Source organism: Cardiocondyla obscurior, linkage group LG01 (assembly GCF_019399895.1).
Source record: "Cardiocondyla obscurior isolate alpha-2009 linkage group LG01, Cobs3.1, whole genome shotgun sequence".
In the NCBI taxonomy this organism is placed as follows: Eukaryota; Metazoa; Arthropoda; class Insecta; order Hymenoptera; family Formicidae; genus Cardiocondyla; species Cardiocondyla obscurior.
The window spans coordinates 5,127,358-5,139,472 of NC_091864.1; the positions used below are offsets into that span (position 1 = coordinate 5,127,358).

At 52.1% G+C, this 12,115-nt stretch overlaps 1 protein-coding gene across 2 annotated transcripts in view; it reads right to left on the bottom strand.

Moving 5' to 3' along the window:
- Positions 1 to 11,112, bottom strand: part of LOC139113151 (netrin receptor UNC5C) — a 30,149-nt gene extending 19,037 nt beyond the window's left edge. The window contains exons 1-2 of one of the 2 annotated variants that reach the window (XM_070674086.1): positions 10,605 to 11,112; positions 1,812 to 2,040 (exon numbers count right to left, since the gene is read on the bottom strand). In XM_070674086.1, coding sequence (XP_070530187.1) covers positions 1,812 to 1,893 — 82 coding nt within the window. In that variant the 5' untranslated portion in view covers positions 1,894 to 2,040; positions 10,605 to 11,112. The remainder of the gene's footprint in view (positions 1 to 1,811; positions 2,041 to 10,604) is intronic. The other variant, XM_070674095.1, reaches the window with a different exon arrangement.
- Positions 11,113 to 12,115: the final 1,003 nt, after the last annotated feature.

Sequence of the window (12,115 nt, forward strand, 5' to 3'; positions counted from 1 at the left end):
ATATCTTATTTAAAGTAACCCAACCCGCAATAAGGCCTTCGGATATAAAGCGCACATATGCCGGCTTTCACGCGACGGAAAATGCATTCGTGGGGATTATTTTTAACCCGCGTCCGCATTGTCTCGCGAAAACGCGACACGCTCGTTGAGGATAATTGTTACCTATCTGGCGGACATGCGTGAGAAATGGAAGGCATACTGCGCGAGCACGTGTGCGGGAGATATGATTTCTCGCATTGGTGACCGTGCGAAGAATACGGCGGGATGTTCGCTTCGTTCGCGGAGATGCCGCGCCGGAATAGGAATTATTTATCTGCCCGTTGCGAGAAAAATGAGCGAGGGAAGACGGCGTACTCGCGCGTGTGTGCGCGCCGTGATTTCTATTGTGCTGCACGTACCTCGGGGAATGGAAAATGAATGTTTTCAAGTCGGCGCCGTTTGTTCTCGCCGATCTGCGTGCGTGCGTGGGCAACGCGCGTTTCGTACGGGATAATAAGGCCGGCAGTAAGTGCGTGCGTGCGCCAAGATTATATAGTTAGATTTGAAAAGAAGATGGTTAGCAGGTCGTAATTGTATCCTCGTTTCGTCCTAGCGTTAAATCATACACGTCCGCTTTCCGAGACCGCTCGGGATCACCGGGGGAAAATCCAGTTACGTGCCGCACGAGCCGGCGTACGCGCGGAATTTCGGACAATGCGCGAAAAAAGACACGTCGGCCGAGGAATATGGAAGATGGATCGCCGTGTTTGTTCTAGGACGATACTTTCGTCGACGACCATCGCGGACGATACTTTTGTCCCGAGTTAACAGAGATTGATCGTTCCCCGGGCGTTCTTTTTACGTCAACGTGCGACGACGGAGCAGATACAATCCGTCGTTAACGCGAATGACGATGACGACGACACGTCGGGAGCGCTAATTAGTTGGTCGCGGTAAAGATCCGAGAAAGAACGGGGATTTCCACGTAGTCCAGGTCGCTTAAAAGTAGCTCCGGGGGAGCGTAATCCATCATCGAAAACGGGCCGGCGTAATGTAACCGGCCGGTTATACCAACGACTAATCAGTCAGGCTCTGCCTCGCCGTATAATTAGCAGTCCCTCGGTCTCCCTCCCGCGACCGATTCCCTCGCATGCCTGCTACGCTCCCGCATACTTTCGACTTCGATACTCAGCCTTTCTTCCGTTCCGTTCCCGTGGCTCGCAAGGGACACGCCTCCGTTTGGGTTTCCCATCTACGGGAATATTCGAGTCACGACGCACGGCGTCTAACTCTCGACGTCGCGGTCCAGCGTCAGTGGGTATTTTTAAGCAGCTCGTCGCGCCAGTAAGAACCTTATTTACCGAGGCGCGTTTGCAGATTTTTCCCCCGTGGATTTTATTCAAAACGCGACGTGAACGGCATTCGTTTCGCGTAACTGTTGTCCGCGACACGCGAGAATACGAACACCTCGCGAAGCGAGCCTAAGAACCCCGGGCAAATTAATGCGATAACCGAGCGGTCCATCAACGGCGTAACGACGCAACATAATTTACAGCGGGGCCGTAATTTCTCACGTGCGAACGGGGGACCGCGGAAGAAGCGAGGCGATACCCGCGCGCTCGGCGCGAGCGTTTCAAACGGGGGCACTCAAGCTCGCGGCTCTTCGAATTCGCGAGGGATGAGAGGTCATTACGGACTCGGCGTGAGTTAAATGGCGGACTTAACGATTCTCCGCGAGATCCTCTCTTCGACGCTGCCACGACGCGACCTCGTCATAAGTTTTACGACAGCCGCGACGACGCAGCTTTTACACATAAGACTTTTATATTTACCTTCGCCGGACGTGAAAGGTCGCACCACTCCCGGCAGGAGCATGCAAAATAACAGGAACAGCGAACAAGATTTCGGCCTCATCGCGTATCACAGATCACCGCGGTTCAATCATCCGTTCATCTTCCGCGCGCGATACGAGCCGAACAAGGATCGAGGTTCACGCTTAAACGCCGTCACTCGACGTCACTTGACGCGACGCTGACCACTCGTCGACACTCGAGCCCGCATCTGCAACATAAATGAAAAACATGATTACAATAATGTCCGCTATCTCGGCTTTCGTTAACGTCGAAAGATTATTTCGCAAACGGAACATCGCGCTGCGAATCTCGGGCGTACGTAAGGAACGCAAATAAGCTCGAGTTTCAGCGATATTTCACCAAGTACGACAAAGCGGCCTATTTGCCCTCCGATGTGCGCCGTGCGAAAGGCTACTCTTTGCGCAAAATAGAAATTCCCTCTCGCACGCGAGCGGGGTGAGGGAGCATCGAGGTGAAACGGGTTTAGCGTCGGCCGGGTCGCGGCGTTGTGTTTCTACCGGAAAGCGTAAAAGACGGTTAGGAAAGTCGAGAGTGCCACTTACGGCATAGCCTGGCAGCCCTTGCCATTTAAATATTCCAGCGGCGGCAGACACTTTCCCGCACGCGAAATTTCCTTCGCGGCGCCTTCATTTTCAGTCGTCGCCACCGTGAAAGGAGCGTAAGGAAAGCGGGAGCGGGAGAGAGCGCAATTTTCCCCTCTGTCCCTGCCACGCAGTTCGACGGCTCCCTCGAACGCGAGGCCGCCGTTTCTTCGAAGGGAGGATTCCGATCGATAACCGTCGGGATTAATTATTAAACGCGATTCGTCTACTGGAGGCACGGCTCCTCGGGATTATCGGCAAACACCCGCTGTAAATTTCAAGACGCTTGACGTCGAACCGACCTCGTGTAATAATTCTCGGTGTAACGCTCACTTTTGAATGCGACTCGCCCGCGGAAACGTGCGACAAAACTTTTTAGCTGTGTATTTCGTCGCGTTAAACAAAAACCTGCGTCGCTACTTGAATAACAATGTCTGTCCGCGGAACATTAAATCCCCCGCATGTTGCGCGGGAGTTATTTTTGCTTATCAATCGATACTTTGGACTTCCAGCGAGATGCTTAAAATTCACGCGATGTGTGCATATCGTGCGGCTGAAACTCGCGCGGAAACGTATGATCGCAAGCACGCCTAGCGTGCGTATAGTTAAGCTTGTTAGTACCGAGCTGTTACACGATCCCGCCGAGTCGGTTAGCTGAAACGTCGACTAAGGGATCGTTTATCAATGTCGTTCGTCAAGGTCTTTCGCTAGATGTTCGATTGCGTCTGCAAATGTTGTCGCGGCTCTCTCGTGAGCGAACGCATTGGGAGGCGAAGCGGAATAGCGGTGAAATTTAGTGCGCCGAGAAGGAAAAAAAAAGCGCGCTAAGTCGTCTCTTTAAACCCCGCGATACGAGCTTTGTTCCGGAAATAATCGCGATAAGAAAAAATGTAATCGTCATTCACGGCGATATTTTATGAAATAATTAAGTTAGGGGTACACGAGCGTTATCTTTAACGTGCTCGCGGCATGCAATCTCTGCTTATTATTTCAATACCGCGGCTTTTTTGCGCTGAAATTTACAGCTTTCGCAGAATTCTCACGCGAGTGTCTTATTTTTTATTCACGCGAGGTCCAATCCGCTCATCGTGCCTTTCGCCGGCAGAATAGGCTCTCGAGAATCGATAAAGCCGTGGTGCAACGCCACATCGGGTGTGTATGCAGGTCGAAAATACTCTCGAAGATTCATGACGCGGAATAATCCGGCGAAGATCTACGCAACACGCGCATTATGCGGTCGCGGTGCCCCGCACAAATATCCCGTCTCGAGCTCTTGTCCTAATCCCTCGGGACGAGAACTCAATTTACAAACGCGCTCGGCATTATCCGCATTCGCAGGTTTAAAACACTCGACGGGGATTGGCGCACTGCGCCACATGGTAGCATTTCACACTGCAATTGACACAAATCCGCTTGCGCCCGGGCCTCCATTTGGCTGGAAAAATCTGGCCAGAAGAGCCGCCTGTCGTCTCTTTTTTTTTTTTTCTTTTTTTTCTTTGTTATATCCAGGTGAACTGCGGTATCTTGCGGCCCAACGCGGATCATCAGAGCTCACGACTGAAGCGAAGACGATACTCTTTTTTTTTTCGTTTTTTTTTTTTCCTCTCATAGCGAGTAAAAGGCGAGCATGATAAGAGAGCGGTTCGTGTCTTCGCGATGCATCTCGAGTATCGTATGACAACAGGTAGAACGACTACCAGGCCGGACCTAGCCAAAAGGATTTAGCTACCGGTTCTTTGACGCGGTTCATCTTACGCGATTCAAAAGGGTCAAGGAGCCGTACGTATTTATTATACGGTCGCACCTTTGAGAAATTCCTGATGGCGGTGAACGACGTTACGTGCTTGTGGGAAAAAGATGGGGCCCGGGTTGGGTGGACGCGGTCGTAAATTTCATTAAGAGGAGTCGGACGCTCCGGTAGTCCAATATTCGCTGGCGATAAACGGGGATAATCCCGCCGGGATTAGCGACGCTCGGTGAAAATAAATTCCGACGTCTTAATAATCAGGTGATTCAACGAACGGGTTTTTTGTTCGCCGGGACCATCGGAGCTTCGCGCGGATTCTGATTTCCACATCTCTCCTAATGCACGGATACAGGAAATACTTTCCTTCCCTCCCGCTCTCAATTGTTCCGTTTACATTGCGCGTAAATGCGGTGTAACTTAACATAGTTGCGAGGAACACGCCGTGCGTGCGCGTCGCGAACGTGTGAGACTAATCTATGAAAACCGCGCGAACATTCCTCAAGGATGTACCGACGACCGCAAGGGATCCCTTCGCAACACGCGTCAAGCCCCAGGTATCATCCAGAACCAGAACTCCATCCCGCAGGCCGACTATTCCTTCTTCGGCTCGTTTCTCTCCGTTTTTCGTCCGCTTCTCTCTCTCTTTCTCTCTCTCTCTCTCTCTCTCTCTCTCTCTCGCTTATTCTTGCTTCTCGGTAACGTAATCCGAGAAGATTACGGAGCGAAATAAACATGTCAACCTCCCCCGCGGCGCAAAGGCCGCGGGGATGTGGGTTCGCAGCGTCTTTATAGACCGCACGTTGAGGATATCGCCTTTCTTTTCCCGCGCCGCGTGCCTCTTTCTTGGTCCTCGCGCTTACACACGTCGCCCTGCCGCCCCGACGTCCGCTCGTTGACGACGTAGATTCCTCTCGGATACCGGTCCTTCCTCTCTCGCCGGCTGTTATTTAGCCAGCGGCCAAGTACGTCTAGTCAGGTTCACACGAACTCGATCGGTCGCGCGTTTCTATCTATCTACAATCTGGATCCTCCTCAATCAAGGCTGGATCGTCGTGCCTTTTTATTTCTATCAGATCGATCGTATCAGCCCGTCTTTTTCTCTCCTCTCCGCACATAAATACAAATATATCTTGTCTGGGAAGAAAGAACGGAACATCGGCGAAATAATTCATTCGGCGAGAGTGAAAACCTGCGATTTGACGGAACCCGCACGACTATCCACGGTAGAAGAACTTAATTTACGATCTTGTATTCTTCGAGGCGTTTGTATTGTCGGACAAGATGTTCGCAGATGTTCGACGACGTATCGATTGCCAGCGGTTATTAATGGTCCCTAATAACGGGACGAATCTCACTTCCGCAGCTTTGCGTCCGAGTGAAAATTTCCATTTCGCGACGTCAGTATTTCGTCGACGTGTGGTATCGGAGTGACCTCTTCACTCTCGCGATATATTATCGGATTACGAAAGAAAGTTATTATTTCCCTCCCCGCGTACATTTCAATCGCAATGCACGGCTAGACCTTTTACTCGGCGGGATCGCGATACGTAACATAAATTATCCGTTCTCGCGGGTATCGGCGATGCTATCTCATGTTCAACGTCGCTTCTCGCGTAGCGAAGAGGAAGAAACTTACGGCGCCGGCGCGTGCTTCGACTTCCGACTCAAAGCAAACGTAATAAGTCGGCAGATCAAAGAATCGCGAGAGGAATTTAAAAGAATGCAAGCCGTGAAATAAAGCGTTGTGACATCCGCGACCACTTGCACCACGCAGAACAGAGATGGGCAATGGTGTCCCAGAGCAACAAAGGATATCCGTACAACTTCCGCAACTGCGCGGATCAAAGGAACCGGCTAAGGAGTTTCCCGATCTATGCCCGGCGGTCCGCGCCGCCGAAGGCACTGCGAAAATCGTCTGCACCCACCGTCCGCGACTTTAGAGCGAAAGGGACGGCGAGTCCGGCGTCTCGTCGCGTCACGTCGCGTCAGCTCCGCTCTCGCTCGCTTGTTCGACCAAACACCGAAATACACCTTCCCTCTGCTCTTTGATCGTTTCGTCGCCCGCGCACAGAGCAGCGGCTGTGCGCGGCTACGTCTCCTTTGCGCGCAGTTATTTCGCAAACAGGAACGCCAAGAAGGGCGCTGGAAACCGGCTGAAAATATACCGCGACGACGCGTTTCCCCGATGGAGGATCAAACGTTCCTGCCGTGGCTTTCGGTCGGCGAGCGCAACGCGCCTGCAAGTTATTTCGACGTTTTTGCATGAATATAAAGTACAATGCGACTATGATCGCCTGCGGCGGGATCTCTTTCGGCTGCGCCGCGGAGCTATACGATACGAAGCCGGGAGATACGGGGGAAACGAGGACGACGCGCCGTTCACCTCGACCGCGCGTATATCGCCGGACGCAAGCGAGAAGCTCGCGCGCCGAGTATGAGATTTTTCAGACGTTGCCGCCTTCGGCGTTACTATGTGTAAAGAACGGACCCGCAAAGTTCCCTCGATTTTATCTACACCGATAAGAAATCCCCGCGGTAAAAGTTGCCGTCGGAAACGGCGCGCGGTTAGTTTATGGCGGACGTTCCGCGGAATTTTTCGCGTCGCGCGTGACTTTTCCGCCGTTCCGCCGCGCAAACCTACGCGATTGCGGTGCAGAGGCACAGGTGGCAAATTTTAGAGGTCCCATTAAAATTTCGCAGGCGCAGCGGCTGCACATTTTTTCGATACCTTCCGTCCTAACGCTTTTATCGCGCCGATATCTCGGGAGATAAGAGCGTTTTTGCGATCGCGACTTCATTCGAATGAAATAAAGTTGCTCGTCTCTTTATTACTCGGCTCCCGTCCCTCGTGCATTAACCCTTTCGATTATCCCCCGTTGTTATCGGTCCATCGAGTAATCCTTTAAAGTGCTTAACGTCTGCCCATCTGCCGTTACCGATCGGCATCTTACGCTTGCCGATTTGTATCAGAACCATGTTCCCCGGCCAGATTACGCCATTCTCGGACCGGTGGACCTTCGGAGATCGATCGATCGACCGGCGCGATCGGGCCCTGAAGACACGGTCGTTTCGCCACCGCCGAAACTCGTCGACGCGTGAATACATTTTTCGCACGCGGACACCGGGCTCTCTCGGCCGGCTTTGTGCCTCGGAGCAGGTAGGCAGCTCTCGGTGTTCTCACGGAGGCCTCCGGATGAATCGGCCGCCGCAGATGGGTCGCTACGCGTGCCAGGTGGGGCCCCATTCGGTCCTCACGGGGCTCCCTCGCGAGGGTAACCGATCGAAACCGCGATACACAGGGCGCTCCGCGTAGCGGGCTTCGTTGATGACGAGATAAGGTGGAACCAAGTTTTTAATGGCTCACGGAAGGCACAGGGACGGCCGTCGGTTGGCGACGGTTCATGCACTCCCAGCACGTACGGCGGACTTCCTGTCTTCCTCTCCCGATGATCGGACACGTGTAGCGTATCGTCGCGAGAACGGACGTTCGGGAAACGAGCTCCTTATGGGGGAGAGAGAAATCGAGGGGATGAGAAATACTCGACGAAGACGCCGGTGGCGGCGAGGCGAAATGATAGACGTCTGCATAAAATTGTCGGGGCCCGGCACGAACGTGACCAATGCGCACGAATGTGTAACCTTCTACGAATAATATCGCGTGTGAATGGCGTATTAACCCGCCGGGAGTAGCGGCCCGGCTTCTACACGGATCCCGTGGAGATTCGAGAGCGTAGGTCTCGCGTAATAGCTTCACTCCAGAATATCCCGGTGTGATATTTTTATTCACGACAGGCCGAAGGGGCAAATTTCAACGAACGCATTATAAAGAGCGCGCGTATACGGTAGTGAAACCGAAATTGCAGGTCGAGAGGCAACGGACGGAAGCAGCTCTTGTATGAATTGGCATTCTCCATTCATCGATCGATACTTGAAATTATTTATCAAAGACGCTTTAACGTCGATTGCTATTTAATTAGTCGTTAAGATTCGAAAATAAACTCGAATAACTTTTCTCGTTTATTCGCGAAACGTTCACGCCTTGTGGCACATGTTTACAGACAAGATTTATCAAGTTCTTCTTTCGCGAGGAAAGCGCTATTACAATTCAATTTGTTGCTCCCTGCCGCTGCATGGAAATCCTATCGGCGTCTCGTAAGAAACGTACCCGGGATCTCGGTACGTAATTATTTTCCTTCAGCTGCGTGAAGAAATGCGGCGGTTAAAAGCGCGACGCGGAACCGACGCGGTCGAGGAAGGTAGGCGCCAGTCGAAAGGCAAACTCCCGTCGGGAACGTTCAAAGAAGCGCGCACGTGTCGCGCTACGGTGTATTTACAGGAACTAGCCGATGTAGCGAAATCGGAAGTGAAGGGATCCTAAAGGCCATCGTACACGAAATTCCGTAAGACTTACCCACGCGAGGAATGCGACCGGTCGCGGAGAACTCGCACGGCCGTTTTGAAAGTCAAGCAACGCTTGAAAATTCTGTGCGGTTAAAATTCTTAGGCCTAGAGTTTTACGTACGCACGATTGCGAAATTCGTATGCGCGACGTAACGTTTCCATCGTGAATAATACGTGAAAACATTCCAACGGCGTGGCTCCGCGAAACGAGACGAGGCTTAGTAATTATGCAGCGTGCCGTCGATATAATTGATACGTTTTACCGTTACGGATTAAAGAGATGGCGCATTATTAATTAACGCCAGTCAATGAGCAGCCGTGACCATTGGCGCACGCACGCCGGGCCGTTTTCCGTCAGAGGCGATTTACTCGCGCCGCGGAGACGCGATCTTTACGAGCGATCGTGAGGTCGTGAGTGTCACGACCAGAGATTCACAGTCAATAAATGCCGTATAAAGCTACGAGCGTAATGTTACTGATTTGTTGGAGATAATGCCGACGCTTTCAGCGTCGTTTTTCCCTCTCCCTGTTATAATCGCGCGACCTTACCAATCTATCGCGAGCCGATAGATATGATCATCCTGCCGGAGTGCTCGACGGGGCTGTAATTGAATCGACCGTTTTGCAAATCACCGTCGACAATCCGGCCAATCTAACGACGTAATAGCGCCGCTTTATCGGGAATCGACATTGCGCACGTATGGATATCTGGTAATCTTCGGAGACCTCTCGAGATCTCCTCTCCCTCCGCCTTCGAAAATGTATATATATTTCGCGTATTTACGAGTAAATACCGGGTACGTAGGTAGCACTACGGGTGCAATTTTAAAGCTTTTGGCTGAAAGATGCAGGCGTGTATCTGACGTAAATCGCCGGCAACTTACTGCCGCCGTTAGGAGTTCTGCCGGGGTACGTGCTCCCGTACCTATATGTAATTCTAGTAAGTGCCTTGGGAGGCACTTGTAAATCCTCATTCGACGGCGCGGGGAAGAATATTTTACGATTGCGCGTATGCCTCGCGGTTGTCCGATCGTCGTTTATCGACACGACTGTGTTTTATTTACACGCAGAAGATCGCTTCGTCCAACCGGATCGAGATAAATCTGAAGCAGTCAGTTCGTCTTTCGGCGTGTCTCATGCACGTAAGAGAGGAATATAAATATAGCACGATGAAGCAACAAGTAATAGCATACATCACCGGGCTAATACCGTCTCGCGTTATTTTTTTCAACGGCTTCATTCATTAAGTGCGGACCTATGATGCGATGTGCTTCAACTCGACGGCGGCGGCGCGATTGAAGATTACAGCCGTTTCTCGCAAATCCAGTAGTTGGTATCGGCGGGAGATGATCGAGTCGCGCGATTCTAACAACCGGTATTTTGGTGCCTAACCAAGGCAGGCCTCGTCTCTCGTCGAACGTAAGTTCACGATACCGTGAATTTTTTTTACCAGGCACTCGTGGACCGCGCTGATGTTGCTCTCAGCGGGAGTGCAGGGGTTAAACGCTAACGTCCGTCTTTCGATTCGGTCCCCAGGCGGGCTTTTGAAAATGTGCAGCCACCGGAATCAATCGGGGGGGGAAGGGGTGAGGGGGAAATGCTCGCAGTCCCTCGAGAGCGCGTAATGAATTATCTCAATTAGTTATTCGAAACGTCATTACCGATCTCCAGCGTCGAAACGTTCTCATCACGAGATATAATTTTTTTTTCTTTGTTCGTTAAATAGAGTATCCGAGGTTTCAAGGAACGCATTTTATTTAGTTTTATTTACGTCGAGTCAACATGAACATTTTTACGATCCCGAGGCGCCTTGTTCCGATTTTATTAATCCATTTCGCTTATCGCGAAATAATTTGCGTCATTATTCGCACGCGATTCACAAGCGGAATTTGTACCGTAACTCTGCCCGCGTCTCGGATAAAAGCGCTTACATACGATATCGAGACGCATTTCCTGAATCGACGCGGCGCAAAAAAAAATTCAACGCGCATTACGCAACGCTGAGTATTTGTATGCACTTACTCGTGAAGCCGATCGGTGATTCGTGGTTATCCATAAACCGGCTGGCACTTTAACCCCACTGCACTGACACTTGCGTTATCAACACCGCGGCGAGTTCGTTACACCGCGCGCCGCAACGTCATTCTCTAGACCACCGAAAGACGCGGTTTACGTTTGCCGATCCGCAGAAACTGTTTTACATCGACGCCCGACGGGACCTAACGGCGTGTAAAGAGCACAGCGATTCCCCTTCGTCGTCGAAGCTACCCGCCGTTTAAAGTTCGCGATTCGAGCGTCAAAAACCCCCGTAAAAAAAAAAAACCCCCGTCGAAAAACTCACCCCGCGAGTACGAGTTGCGAGAAATGTTGCCCTTCGTGTGTGTATCACGGGGCGAGGGCACACGCGCGTCCCAGGGTACGAGGGAACGCGTCTCGGGATTAGCCGTTGAGAGCGGATAAACTCTGGGAGCCCCAGCACGCGCGGCTCATGTCGGCCAACTGACTCGTAGCGCTGAAACTTCGGGACCCTTCGCCTCTCGGGCGCCGGTGCTGGGCGAACGTGGTAGCGATGGTGGTGGAGGCGCAGTGGCGGTGGTGGTGAACGGCGACGGTAGTGGCGGCAATACTAACCGGAGACGAAGCCGTGGTGGTGTAGGTGGAGGCGAAGAGGCGGCGAGAGGAGAGGAACTGGTGGGAGCCGGCGAACGCCGTTTCTGCAGTCGTTCCTGTACCCGCGGATGTTGCGGAGCACCGTCCGCCGCGCGAGACGGACCTCCGTGTACAGAGAGATGGCCGCAGACGGTCAAATATTCATCCTGATCTGATTGTCGTACTACGTCGCGTGCCCACGCCCGGTACAATATTTGCCCAGGTCGCCGCTCGTTCCCCCGATTACTCAAGGGACGCCGCAGGGGCGAATTTCGGAGCATTCGGCTACGCGCGCTTGTTAGAAATGTATGATGAGACCGGTATTGGCAGAGGGAATATTTTATATTTAAACGCTCTAGTACTTCGTAGGCGAAATGCGAAACTGTCAAAACCGAAAGCCGTACGTCAAAGCGTGGAGAACCGCTACCTTAGTTTGTTCGCCGGGCCTCGGATAAAGAAAAGTCTGAGAAAAGGCGAAATCTCTAGGAAATCAGAGGAAGACCCTCTCTCTCTCTTTCTCTCTGACAGCGGGTTTCAGGTTAAGCATAGAAGCCGTTGCGTTCCGGTCGAGCGCATAAATTTTTTTTTCGCCAACTAAATACGCTGACCATTAATTTATTTGCGACGTGCCTCCCTTCTTCTTTCCGCTCTTCTTTCTCCGGCTGGTCTGTCGTCGCTGGTCTGTCGGACGTGCGGTCGTAGTTGTCGCTACGCTCGATAAATAAATATTGATTGTCGAGGTGGAGGCACCGCAAACAAATCCATTAATAACACAAATTCAACCTTGTCGCGGGGGATACACGAGTGCATCCGCGCGATCCGGGAGCGCGGATGCGCGCCCGTTGAACTTGGGCTGTGTCAATCTGACGGCCCCCGCAATCCGC